This window comes from Vidua macroura, chromosome 4 (assembly GCF_024509145.1).
Source record: "Vidua macroura isolate BioBank_ID:100142 chromosome 4, ASM2450914v1, whole genome shotgun sequence".
In the NCBI taxonomy this organism is placed as follows: Eukaryota; Metazoa; Chordata; class Aves; order Passeriformes; family Viduidae; genus Vidua; species Vidua macroura.
In genome coordinates this window covers 5,915,884-5,930,273 of record NC_071574.1, presented here as the reverse complement: position 1 = coordinate 5,930,273, position 14,390 = coordinate 5,915,884, and the positions used below count along the sequence as shown (strand labels likewise).

General features: G+C 40.3%; 1 protein-coding gene across 5 annotated transcripts in view; it reads left to right on the top strand.

Moving 5' to 3' along the window:
* Positions 1-14,390, top strand: part of LIN54 (lin-54 DREAM MuvB core complex component) — a 39,770-nt gene that overhangs the window by 13,583 nt on the left and 11,797 nt on the right. For 3 of the 5 annotated variants that reach the window (XM_053975009.1, XM_053975010.1, XM_053975011.1), the window contains exons 2-5: positions 2,108-2,835; positions 8,367-8,487; positions 11,162-11,307; positions 12,739-12,894. In XM_053975009.1, the coding sequence (XP_053830984.1) occupies positions 2,143-2,835; positions 8,367-8,487; positions 11,162-11,307; positions 12,739-12,894 (1,116 nt within the window). In that variant the 5' untranslated portion in view covers positions 2,108-2,142. The remainder of the gene's footprint in view (positions 1-2,107; positions 2,836-8,366; positions 8,488-11,161; positions 11,308-12,738; positions 12,895-14,390) is intronic. The other 2 variants (XM_053975012.1, XM_053975013.1) reach the window with 2 other exon arrangements.

Below are 14,390 nucleotides of genomic sequence, written 5' to 3'. Positions count from 1 at the left end.
ATAACCAAATGGCAAGGATAAAGAATGCAAATAACTGATGAACTATAAAACTACTTAGATATATTTACGTATTTTACTGTTAAAAGATGCTAATAATGCTTTTCCTTTTGGGAAAAACGTGTACAAATGGAAAACAAAAGCAAGTTATTTAAAACTATTTATAATTACAGAGTGAGGTGGATTTCCCACTGTCTGATTTAGATGATTCTCTCCTTTACAAACTTGGAGGCAATCATTGCATGGATTGTGCTTGACACTAGGAGTCTAACTTCTGGATCCAAGCCCTATGGGCATATCAGTAGAGAACAGGATGATGCTTTGGTTTGAGATTTTTTTTTTTTTTTTTTTTTTTTTTTTGTGTCTGAAATAGTTTGAAGTTTTACTCTCTGAGCCGCAAGCCTTTGCAAGTAGCTGAGGTGACAGGCAAGTGACACAGCTCAGAAGAAGACCTAGTGACCTTAACATATGCTGTCTTCAAAAACAGCCTACTTTGGAGTAATCATCTATGCAGTTAACCTCTTTGACTTTAAGGCAGCAATATGATACTATTACTAATGTGTCCCTCCAAGCTGGCCGTTTTGTCTAGGGCTGCTTACCAGGGCTGGCATCACTGTGCAGGCATTACTGGGGGAGAAATGCTTTCCATAGGAGGTATTTCTGGCAGTGACATCAGATAACTTTGTATCTTTAAATGCCTGCCAATAAGTGAGCTGCGAGTTTGACTGTCAGTGCAGTTCTTTCAGAGCTCAGGCTTCTTGAGTGTCAGGGCAGTTTGGTCTGGCTGGCACTCTGAGGTGAGGGGGTCAGAGTGGCACCCTTGGCATCAGGGAGGCCAGGACTGTTCCAGCATAGTCTCTGGATCTCGGTGTGGAAACTGTGTAATTCTAGCAGGGCTTTTTTCCCCAATCCTTCCACCTTGTGGGTGAAATGCAGCTGTTCTGTAGTTAGCTGCTGTACAAAACGGCCCCACAATGACTCCAGAGGAAATAATGCTGCTTCGGCATTTGGTCAGTATTTTCACCGGCACAGTTCCTCATGAATTAGTATTAAAACTCAGCTCTGCTTTTCCTAGCAAGTAGGAAACAGAATTTGTAAGGGTTTTGTCCCCTTGAGCTTATAATTAGTACTCAGGAGCATGTAGGCAGACCCACGTGGTGTGCTCACCCATCCGGGGCCCAAGTGTGCTCATGGGGTTAGCAAGTGCAGAAAATGCCTTATTAAGCTGATCTGTTTTCAGACTCTTGACACTGATACAGCTTTAGGGGAATGGTGACCATTTCCAGCAATGTCTGTAAGGTTTCTCAAGTGGAAGTGACTCTGGCTTTGAATCTGAATTTGAGTGCTCTTAAAAAGAATTCCTTTTTTTTTTTTTCATAAGGTGTGTTATTTGTTTTATGTTGAGAACACCTTTCAAATGAATAATGAATTTTGTGTTATAAATTTTCTGGTGAGTATTGAGGTAAAAAAATTACTGAGCTGCTCTTTTCATAGCCAGCATCAAGGGATTATCTGTTCATCTTGTGAGTGGCAGGGCTTTGGCTTGACCCTGTGGTAGGTGGCTGTTGATTGAGCTTTTGGGGTTGTTCAAGTCCATCACTAAACAGTGATTTGTTTTTCTCCGAGATTTCCAAAATGAAAATTTGGCAATAATGCTACATCTGGTATGGATAATAAGTCTCTTGAGCAAGATAACCTGCTAATCAATGTTGGCATGTATGAGAAGACATCATCATCTATTAGATTTTTTAAAAGCTGTTTAACTCTTGCTTCATACTTCAGTGAGTTTAAATGTATGTGCCCATATTTTCAGGTGAGAAGCACTGCTTCTTTATGTACTGTGGTGTGAAGAGTGGAGTGGTAATGCCTTTATTTTACTTCAGCAAATGATATTGTAAAGGTTTGATATAAGTTATTACTGAGACTCAATTCAGCTTAGTATGTTACATTTTGATAACAGTTTTTTTTTTTCCCATTATATCCCTCCTGTGCATGCATAATCCTTTCAGTCTGAAAAAAATTGACTGTATTTTCTTCTTTGGTAATATTATTCATAAAGCTTTGAAAATATGTGTTTTCTGGAAGCCAATAACTTTTTAAAATATTGCAGTACCTGCTCCGGCCATCACTGCCACAGCTACTAAGATGGAGGTGGTTTCAGCAGAAGTGAACAGCTTGCTCCCTGAGGAAATCATGGACACGGGCATAACTCTGGTGGAAGATGACGGCATCGAGGCTGTTATCGTGTCTTCGCCGATGGGAGAGTCTATTCCCATGGAAACAGAACTGGAAGAAATAGTGAACGTAAACTCCAGCAGCGACTCCTCGGCCACGACTACAGCCACAGTCACCACGGAATCGGCCCCTGCACCCAGCAGCCACTCAGGAGATACAGCACTGACCACCACAGCCCCAAGCCCTGATGTGAATGCAGCTGTAAAGCCTGCCTTCCCAGGTGGCCTCCATAAACTTGGTGCTCAGACCCCCGTCACTATCTCAGCTAATCAGATTATTCTGAACAAGGCCACTGATATTAAAATAGGCAGTCAGAGTATTAAACCAGATGGGCAAAAGCTGATTGTAACAACTTTGGGCAAGTCTGGCCAGCCTATTGTTTTAGCATTACCCCACAGCCAGCTCCCGCAGTCGCAGAAGGCCGTGTCCCAAGCCCAAGGTGGAGACTCCAAGGTACAAGGCCAGCAGATCAAAGTTGTCATTGGAGGTCGGTCGGAAGTGAAACCTGTTGTGGGTGTCTCAGCTTTGACACAGGGAAGTCAGCTGATAAACACTGCGGCCCAGCCCTCTGTCTTGCAGTCCCAGCAAGTAAAAACAGTACAGGTAAAATGAGTTATGCTGATGCAACTTCTTAAAACCAGTTCTGTTGCTGCAATTGTTGTCTGTTTCCTGCACTGATTGGCACACTGTTGCTTTCAGCCTTTGCATTTATTCTTTGTATTAAAAAAATACAATACTGCTCTTAGCCCATGCTTTCATCTGTGGATATGTTTGCCATTTTATGCTGTTTGCCTCTAGCTACTGTCTAGAAACTTAGGGTTTGCCTCAGAGAAAGTGAACTATTCAGTAAATTGAAGATAATTTTCTCATTATTTTCATTTTATAAAAATAAATTCTACATACTTTCAGGAAGACTGAATTCAAGTTTATATGCCTGTTGTTGTTTATTCAAAGTATAGCCTCCATTATGGAAGAGTAGCTTCTGCCTATTACGTTCAGTTTGTTTAAATAAACTCTCTGAAAAAAACTTCTAGCATCTGAAAAAGATCAGAAGGGTGTATATGGTCTGTCTCAAATCTAGTTATCATAAGCTGAACATTCAAGGTTTTGTTCCCAATCTCTGGCATGGATCTTGAGATATTTGAAACCACAGAGAATCTGCTTGGATCTGAAAATGTGTTGAAAAGACTTGGGTTATGACCCAAAGGGTCTGATTCTCATCTGTTATGTGGCAGAACTAAATGTGAGTGACTTTGTTCTATTGGCAGTGAGGCAGAAATGAGACTTCTTAAAGTGAAGGACAAGTAGAACTCAGTGCAGATTATGATAGGAAAATATTTATTTTACTGTCTAAATGAAATGAGAAATTAAACTCTTAAGTATGCTATTAAAAATAATCAGCTGCACATAAAAATGACAAAGTTTAAAGAATTTTATTAGCCAAATGTTCCTTGATTAGTATTTCATGGCAGGTGAATAAGATCAATTCTGAATATTTTCTCTAAAGTTGCAGATGATTTCTACTGCACCAATTTCTACTTTCTCCTTTTTTGTTGCTACATCATATCTGGAAACATATTTAATAATGGCCATTTGAAACATAGATGATTGTCACTATAGTTTTCAAGAAAGTCTCTGCTCTTTAGTCATCATAAGAACATTTAAGAATGGATCAGTTCCTGTTACTTGGCTTCATTATTCACTGCCAAGTGACAGATACAGGAAACTGAGAAGGACTTAGCTGTGATGTGGTTTTTCCTTGCATGAGATGATTTGTGCTGTCTGAAATCAGCAGCTTGGCCATTGACCTCTGTGATTTACCATTGGGAATTCTACACTTTCCTTAGCAGAAGCTCTTACTAATGAATTTGCATCCATTTTTAAATCTAGTTAATTGCAGTCTGGGTAAATTTGTTTTCTTGTGGTTTCTTTTTGTTAAGCCATTGGTTCCCTTTGCAAAACAGACTGAATTGTTAGCATTTGACATTGCTTTTTTCCTACAAGGAGAGGAGGGAGTAGAAATGAAAAGCAAGAAGAAAAGGTTAGCACCCGATATTGCAGGAGAAATGATTACATTAGCACTTCATAGACAGTGCTTTTCCCTGTAGAAAATTTCTGAAGTGTCAGAGTGACATATGAGGCTGGGTGAGTGATTCTGGCTCTACTCTACCCTGAATGACAGGGGAGGTAACCCACACCTTGAGTCCCTGTCTTAGAAAATGAAGTGATTCATTTACCTCATCACCCGGAACGAGCCCCTTAAACTTTCAGTGAATGGAAAAGGAGGATGTGAATGCCTCCCTGACTCCTCCTCCCTTGTGTAATTTATCTCTTGTAATCAGGTATTTCAGATGGAGGGCAGCACAAGACTTTGACTTGGTGCTGAGAATGAACTGGTACAGATTAGATGTCAAAGAGCTTTTATCAGTTCTTGTGGTCACTCTCATAAAGGCTTTGTGTATCATTAGAGAAACTCAATTGCCTTGACATCTAATCTAATCTTGTAATCTAATTGTGATAGTTGAAATCTCAGCACCTGAGGCATAATTGGTAGAGTTCAGCAAATTGTTTCTTGGAATTTGACTCCTTCTTTGCTTACAGTTCTAGATGTATGAGACTCTGAAGTGTTAAGTGTGGCAGGGCCTTTGGCCTTATCTATATCCAGAGGTTAATTACTGTCCTTATAGCAACTTGTCCTGATTTGAAACTAGTGCCATGGATGTGTGAAAAAAAACTGCTGGGCAAGTACATCTGCTTTCAGCCTGTGGCTCTTGCCTGCCTACAGCCTTAAAAGTGGTGGTGTGCCTGCTGCTCTATTGCTTTAGTCCAGGTTTATTAAGCAGCAGTTTGGTCTTGCACATGACTCTGAACCGTGTGTCCGACACATCACCATGGCTGCTGTTAAGTCTGTCTTGTGCTTGTTTTGTGTGGTAACTGGCTCTGGTTTTAACAGTGTCCATAGCATTGTTGCTACCATGGCAAGGCAGCTGCTAAGCCATCGTTGTGGCTTTATTTCGTCATTGAAAAGGGACCTTGTGCACTCCCTAACCCCAAACTCCCATTCCTAGCTCAGTTTCTTAATCTCTGAAGTTAAGGTGTTCTTTTCCATTTCTAGAGTCCCTGATTTTTCATACTAGGCCAAATATAAACGACATAGAGAGTGAGTACATTGACAGGCTCCCAACAGGTCATCTAGGGAGTGGATTTACAGTGTATTAGCTCCTCTGTGGTAGTTGACTATGTGGATATCCAGCAGTAAATGTGAGGTACGAGTGTGCCTATTTCTGTGTGAATAGAGCAGTCTGAAAACAAAGTTCAGCTGTATGAACTTGCTAGTTCATCTTTAGTGGAGAGTGTTTAGGAAGACAAAACTTGACCCTTGAAGTCAAGTTGCTTGCAGGTAGATCTCTTGACTTCTGTAGGGGAAAGAAGGTTGGTGTGCGCTCCTAAATATAATAATATTTCTATGGAAGAGCTTGTTGCTCCAGGGAATATATTTGCAGTCTAACTCAAAGTAACTTGCAGAGGGCATGCTTAGCTTACATAGGCAGGGGTATAATGTGAAGCTCCTTGTGATCACTACAGGCAATGGCAAAGTGCTCCAGAGAACTTGCCCATTCTGAAGTATCAGAGTGGCATCTTGATTATTTCCTCTGGCTTCTCCAGTCTTTACTGAAATGGGCAGTGAGTTTCCCAGTGGTGTAGAGAAGCTTCTCCCTGGTGGCTGGGGTTATCCAGTGCCATAAAACTCAGAAAGGCTTGCTTGGCAGCAGGTAGGGGCAGGAGTGCTCTTCCTCATTTATAACCAACCACATTTGTCTTGCTGTTTCCTAAGCCCTGAAGGGATTTACTTGTATATTAGACCTCCCTCTTTGTAGACAAAACAGCAGGGGGAAATTTATTTGAGGAGGATACTGCAAGTCGAGTGTGAGCGAAGCAGGGCTACTTGTGTTGATCTGTTATTTTGGGATTTTAAAGTTTTTTTTCTGAAATACTTTGTGTTAATAGTTGGTAGTATTTTACATACATTCGTGCAAGTCTTTTAAGCACATTTATTGACTGTTACTGGGAAACAACTGCTGTTATCCAGAGCTGGCTGTTCTGCTGAGTGCTCATCATGTTCTGAGCTAGACTTAGCTCTTGCTTCAGAGAAAAAGCAATAACAGTTGAGTTGCAATAATACCTTATGGCAAGGTAAGATTAATTTAAGCAAAACAGAAATCTCAAATCAAGCAGATGAAATGTGTAGAATTGATCAGAAATTAAAGTGTGTTCAAGCTGAAAAAAAAAAAATTACGCATAAAATGCTTACTCATCTCTCAGCTCTATCTGTGCTAAGATAATTGAATCATTGAAATTTAGAAATGACTTTGAGTTAAATTTGTGAACAGGGCTGTGAATGAAGCTTGCTTCTTCAAACAACTTATGTTTCAAAGTTTTACTTAATATATTTCCAGAAAGAACAGGTTTATTTCTCCTCTGTTTCATTTTAGATCCTTGACAATCGTATATCACCCATAAAGCACCTACTATGCCTGAGGAGCACTTGTAGTGTAACTGTGGAGCAGCATGTGGCTTCCTTTAAATGAGATCCATTCTCTGGGAGTGCCTGGTGTCAGAGCTGCTCCTTGCTGGCTTCTCTGGCTGGCTGTAGCTCAGGCACACAGAAGTGCCCTTGGCTTTCCACACCAGCCTGCTGGGAGGGCTCCAGTGCCATAGCAGAGGGAGCTCCAGCTTCCCTGGCCGTGCCATGACTGTGCTGTTGGGAGCTGGGGCAGCCTCAGGTGTGCTCTTTGTGGAGCAGCTGAGGAATTTGTTATGTGCTGCTGAATATTTTGAATGGTTTTGCCTTATGTGGTTGGAAAAAAGGTGTTTTCAGGCAACAAATTCTATAGATAGGGGTTTGTAGAGGAAACCATAACTTCCAGCCTACTCAATTGCTTCATTTGAGCACTTGTAACTTACTCAGGCTGTCGAAAGTAGCTGTCAGCTCTGTATCTTTGCATGTCAGGCAGATTTCTGATTTAGCTGCTTGAGTAAGAAAGGTGGCTCTGTGCCCTTGAGAGGTGGCTCCCCATGTGGATGCTCATGTTGTGCCTTTCTGATATTGCTGGAGTTGATGGCTAGTGCCCACGGGATGTGGTGGAGGAGAGGCAGCACGTACCTCACCTGTGGGGTGGGCAGGTGTAAGGGCTTCAGTAAATGTGAGCTCACAGCCTTCCAGTGTGCTCACATAGACTCAGGCCACATCCACAGGCAGCCTCTGCAGTCAGCAGCTTAAAAGTCTTTGGAAAAAGTCAACCTCTAAATTGAACTATTCGCTAACTGGGTGCCACTGTATAAAAACTGTTGGAATAAATGCATCTGGTAGTTAACTTCTCTCAGTGTGGAAGGGGAGAAAAATCTTCTTTAAAATTTTAAAGACTATACACTCCTGCTTACAAAGATTTCAAGCTGAAATGATCTGTCATTGAATTGCTGTACATGTTCTTGGTCCAGCTGTGTTTCAGGAGACTGGATTGCAATATGAAAACAGATCCCCTTGTACCTGGAGGTAGCCAACTGATTTGTTCTTGGCTAGTGAGTACTCAAAACTTGCAGGCTCTGATGATCCATGTGCTTTTGGGGAACTGTTGCAGAAACTATTTTCCCCATTTGCAAAACAAGTGTGCTGCTATGTCAAAATGGTCAAGAGATGTTTCAGAGCAGTAGTGGTCATATTTAAATCACTGGGGACAAGTTTTGTCCTGGTTGGCTCAAAAAGAAGTGACTTCATTTAAAGTATCAGATACTCAGAGTTGTGTATTTAATTTTAACATTTTTGTGTAGACCAACCACACGTGAGGAATAATTTCAGCATCTTGAAGATGAGGTGTTTGCACAAAAAGCTATCTCCTGAAAAAGCTGAGAGGGATTTGGCTATCCTATTTTGGTAGCTGTCATTCTGAGGTGTCAAGGATAATCTCCTAGTTCGTTCCATATAGAGAAGTGGAGATGAAATGCAAGATACACAGTTATTCTTCTAATTGTGTGTACAAGTATTGCCCTTTTAAATTTCTAATGTACTTAACAATACAATAATTTAGATCCAAAATGCTCAAGTTACTTTAGATCTTTTTTCCTCCATCTTTTAGATTGCGAAGAAGACTCGAACCCCAACTTCTGGCCCGGTGATCACCAAGCTGATATTTGCAAAACCAATCAATAGCAAAGCTGTTACAGGGCAGACCACTCAAGTGTCACCAGTCATTGCAGGTTGTACTACTTTGACTTGTTTTGCTTTGCCATTTTTTAAAGGCTTTTCAAAGAAATGGTAATTGTAGAAATTCTTCTGTCTCAACACTTTTACTGTAGTTTCTGTCAAAGTACCTCAAGCAATTAAAAAAAAATCAGAAAACTTTTTTGGTAGAAGCAGATAAATACAGTTGTTGGTACCTTTATATTTAGCTCATTTAGAATAATCTTGGGAATTGCAGAGTTGCTTTTACTGCAAGGTACTTTTAGTTCATGGATTTTGGGGAGGAGGAAAAAATACCCCAGAGCCACGGAAAAGATTACTTGATGAACAGAAAGTATTTGTAGAAACATTTTATAAGTACACAGGGGGAAAGGGAGACAAATACTTTTGTATTATTTTAATCTGCTTATAGTTGGACTTAAATGTAATACATGCAAGTAACAGAAAAAAAAATGTTTGAATGAAGAAAATGAATAAACCTGTGTTGTTTTTGTTAAGTTGCTCACCTACTTCAAAAATAACAATCGCAGAAGTATCTAGGAAAGTAATTAAGGCAAATAACAAATGGTCTTTCTGTTTGGAAAACAACTCTATATATCCTTATAAAAAAAATAAAAGCCCAACTGACCACAGAAGAACAGCAAAAACACCAACAAAATTAAAGAAAAAACCACAGTGTAATACCTTGTATATAATGGCAGTGTGTCTGTTGCTAAACATCTTGCACATCTAAATTTTCTGAAAAAGACAAATGTAGGAAGCTGGAGTTGTCTTTAGAGCTTTGAAAGATGTCTAACTGCTTACAGATTGATCAGCCTAAGTAGGCCTAAAATCCTTTCTGGGTATTTAAACAAATTTGTTAAGTCTTTACAGCACTGGGACTTGAGCTGGTTTTAAAAAGGATGCTACTGTCTCTATTCAAAACACTGATAGATGCCAGTGAATGGCACATAGCTGGAACATAATCTCTTTCTTGAGTTGTCAGGCTGCAGGCAGCCTGACATGTGTTTCAGGTGAAAGAGGAATTCCCCATCCCACTCCCAGTTTGTCCTCTTTCTCAAATGCCCTACCAAATGCATAGACCTGTAAGAAGATTACTATACTTATAAATGCTTGAATTAAGTTGTTTGTGTGTTTAAAAAAACAATGCAAACAAACAAAAAACCCACCCCAAAAACATTAAAAATTACTTGCAGTTTTTAAATCAGTATTTTGAAAAAATCACCTGTGCATAAGCCATCACTAAAACCACCACTGGGAGGTAAAGTTGCTTCATTAATTGAGAGGGAAATCTGTAAATACCAGTTTTCTCTCACCATTCCAAACAGCCAGCACAGCTTGCCAGCTTTGAGAGGCTGGGATCACTTTAGAGAAAGTGTAACATTTGTGGTTTGTGTTTTGATTTTTTTATGCATGTTTTCCCGAATCTGATAAATATTTTTAATTGTCTGAAAATACCTGCAAGCTGAGGTGGAAGTTGTAAACTTGAAAGACTTGTCAACATAAGCAACCAGATTCTCTTTAGGAAGCTGATGCCAAGGAGGAGATGTAGTGAGAAGGGGGAAAGCTGTCACCAAGAAAATAACTCAAAGGATTGAAACCTCTAGATGGTGAAATTCCCCGCAGACTGACATTCTTCAGGTTGCATATGGCTTTAGCAGCTGCTGGCAACTATCTATGCTGTTAGTTAGACTGCACAAAAGTGGTTGTTTTAGTGCACACAGACTTCAGAAGAAATCAACTTGCCATGAGGATAGTGCTTTTTTGTGTTAGTTCCAGTTCACTTTAATTGTTATGCCACTAGTTGATTTTGGATGGAAAAGTTATGCTGGTATTTGTTTGTTTCTTTCTTATTTTTATAAATGTAGTACAAGAGAATGGGTGACAGAAGCTATGACAGAAATGAGTCTGAACCAAAGTGGAGCAGAGGAAAGCTCAGTGGTCAAGCATTCTTTGGAAAGAAACTTAGAAAGTATGGAGAAAAAAAAAATATTTTCCATTCTGGGAGCTTGCGATATTCCTGAAACTGATGTCACGATTTGGAGCTGCCGTTTTTGATGTTTACTCTTCTTTGGCATTGTAAAAAGTGAGAGAATATATGACACACACATGAAAACATAGGTGGTAGTGTGACTAAAATCTGTTAGGCAGTGAAAGAGGCAACCATCAACAGAGAAGAGAAAAAACCCAAAAACCTCAGAGCTGATTGTAGACAGACCAAACATCTTTTTCTTGGTCACTGTAACACAGCTCGTGTTTGATGGCTGAGGTTTCAAAGGAAGTAGTCTCCCACAGATGCTCAGTTTCTCTGTGCATTGGCAGCAGCCCAGGGCTTTCCCAGGAAACTGCCAGCTGGCTGGGTGTTTGTGTGTGGTGCAGGTGTACTGGAGGGCTCTGCTCCTCAGGATGCTGTCCTGGCTGTCAAGAATTATCAGCTGAATGGCACAGAAAGCTCAACGTGCATTTTGGCTCTTTTTTCCCAGCCCGAGAAAACTGTCTTTTTGTTTGTAATAACAGCAATTGTTTTCTTCTTGGTTGCTAAATCTAACTTAAAGAATGCCAGTGTCCTTCCTGTCAGGTCGTACACTCTCAGAAGTAGGGATAAATTGCACAAATTGCAGGGAAAACTTTGCTTTAAAAGTTACTGTGACCAGGGATAACTGGAGCTGATGGTATCTTCATTGTTTATAGGTAGGGTTTTTTCACAGTCTGCTCCAGGGACACCACCAAAGACAATAACCATCTCTGAGAGTGGAGTCATTGGATCATCTTTGAGCACAACAACACAACAGACACCGAATAAAATAGCTATCTCACCACTCAAATCCCCCAATAAGGTAAGGACTGTTCTGGCTGCAGCCTTCTATCCCTCCTGCACAGTGGTCTGAATGGAGTTCTCTGTGTCTTTGCTACAAGCTGTTTATTATCTCTGCAGAGATAATAAACATGTCTCCAGAGTCCATAAAAATATCTCCAGAGTCTCCATTTTGCATCACAATGCTCTGTGGTGATGCCCTAATTTAGTTTTTTTCCAACTGGCTCCCTTACTATTGTTTTAAGTAGATATGCATTACTGCATAGTTTCCCTTTCTTGCCATTCTCTAAGCATCGATTCTGAGAGCAGCTGTTCACTCTTAGCCAAGCACTCAAATTATTTTTAATGCCTTCATAAAACGTCAACAGGCTGTTTAAGAGGAGGTCAGCACTTATTAACCATTGCCTGCTACTGCACAGGCAATTTAGTCTTCCCTGATCACTTCTAAAGTAAATGAGATTTGCAATGGTCCTTGCACAGAGCTGGAGATTGGCACAGGTCAGGGTGACTCTTGTGCTTTAGATTTGATAATTGTCTTGAGAAGAGGAATATTGCTGGAGAAAGGGAGGTAGAGGGACAAGATGCACAGTGCAGGCAAACTAAAATCTCATGTATAAAAACAAAGTGAGAATAAAGAATTATTTTAGTTTGGCTATGCTTTAGTGATGCAATGTTATACAGATGGAGTAAAAGTCTTGTGTTTGACAATTATTAGTAAGAGAAGCAACATAAAGAAGTTAAGTTTTATTCTAAAGTTACTTTTTTTAACTAGAAGTGAGTGTGAAGGGTTACCTCTTGAATTTACTGTTGATAAGCAATTCTAAGTATCTGATTTTTCCTAAAATATAAGGAAGTTTAGAACAGAAAGTAGAAAACCAGCCTTGGAAGGGATGTGGTTCTATAGAGTGTTTAAACACTGCACTCTGCAGAAATGTGGTCAGAAGACTGGATCTCTGTGGGAAACTGCAGTGTAGATTTGAAAGTACTGATATTCTTATACTTTGCTGAATTGGTAGTGTGAGGTGAGAATTTTCTTTTGAACAGCTTTTCTTTAAAATTCCTATTTGTGATGAAATAGTCATTGTACCAATTATAATGCCTTTATTTAGAAGATCCCTCTTGACAATGCTCAAGCTTTAATGGGACAATTTCCTTAAAAAAAACTCAACAAAACAAATGGAAAGACAACCCCTTACTCCCACTCAGATGCTGTGCTAGATTTCTGCAGGAGCCTTTTGGTGCTGGAAACCAGTGATGCCTTCAAGTTCCTAAGGGCTCTCTTAGCTGTTGTTACAGCTGGACCCGTGTGAGTTGTGGTTAAATGCAGCACCCTTGTTCACAGAAAGAGCTCTGTTCTGGTGGAGAGCTGTGCTGTCCTGAGGAGGGGAATGTGTATGTACAGGCTCCTGTATCCTGCACAGAGGTTTAAACTGCTTTTTGTTTTGCCAAGCAGCTAACAGTGGTGTCAGTGGCCTCCCAGCCTCCCAGCTCCCCCCAGAAGACGGTGGGCGTCCCACTGAATGTAGCGTTAGGACAGCAGATCCTCACAGTGCAGCAGTCAGCACCCTCCTCCCCTGGGAAGGCTATAGTCAACCACACAACCACCCAGGTACAGACTGACTTTCCTTTGTCTTCTGCTGTGTCTGTGTCATTGCTTGCTGGAAATTGGAGTGTTGGACCACGGCTTGGCAGCAGTCTGTCTGCCGGTGTTCTTGGAATGGTGTTTGCTTAGGAATTGGCAACAGCAATGCCCCAAGGAGTGTACACTTCTTCAGCTGAGGGGTGCAAACCATTGCAAGCCCATACAAGGGCGTGCTGTTAGGAAGTAGCTTTCCAACCTGGAAAGCCCCACTTGGTGCAAATTCTTGTTTCTGTGTACTGAATCTCCCAAGTCACATGAAGAACTCTGACACGAGGAGGAGTTCTTTGGGTGGTTCTCTCTCTTCTGCCACTGCCTAGGGATGCTTTCCAGGTATTGCTGAGGTTTGAAGCAGTGGGGTTCATAATCCTGCTGTAGAGATCTGGACTTAAACCTACAGAACCAGAAATTATTTATTTCCTGTGTCTCATTTCTAGAAAAATGGGGTTTTCCATAATAGCTTTTATAAAAAGCTTTGCATTTATTAATCACAAGACAAAACTGACCATTCTCACAAATGACAGTTTTTGCTGTTTTCCTCTTTTGTGATCTTAGGTGAATCTTTTTCTATCACAATATCTGTTCTCTTGTTCTGGTAAACATGAAGGGATGTGTATGGATATAAATATATCCAGAGTATGGATATAGCTGGGAGTGGACACGCATGTACAGCATGAGACCAGAGACTCAGACAGATTTTCCCAGACTTATCTTACTGATACAGGAAATAATTGGAATGCTAATATTGGAGTATGGACACCATAGAAATTTGAACTGTTTTTTTCCCCAGGGAAAACTGTCTTCTGAAATAGTTGTTAAAAGGTTAAGTCTCTCTAATGCAAGCACTCTAAGTGAGAAAATGGAGATGTCTGTGGGAGTTCCTGTTGCAAAGCTATCTGACACAACACAAGGGCTTCACCTGTCTTCACTGGGCTCAAGAACATGCCTTTAGAAGAACTGTCTCTTGAATTTTACAATTTTCCCAGTTGTCCTTGGATAGCAGCTGCTCATTTGTGTGTTAGAGAGAACTGGTCTCCCCTTGATGTCTGTGACTGTGCTTGCACATAGTGCTTATTTTGATGCTCTGGCTTGTTAAGGTATAAAATGTCTTAAGAAAAATAAAAAAAATCCAAGAAATCATCTTTTAGAAGAGCAGGGTTGTTTTTCTAGTAAAATGTGTGCAAAATGAGATTTCATTCATGTAGTTGCTTGAAAGCTGGGCATCTGGGAAAATGTTCTCATAAGAATTCACATACTGTCAATCAACTGTAATACTTAAACTTGATGTCAAGGACAATATGCTTTATACCAATAATAAAAGATTATGATAATAAAAAGCTGACCTTTAAAAAAAGTTAAATGGAAGGAGAAAAAGGAAGAAATCAAGGTTTGAGGTTGAGCGAGTCTGGGAAAAGAGGCTGTTATCAAACCAGTAGACTTATGAATGTGTATAAATGAAATAAAAC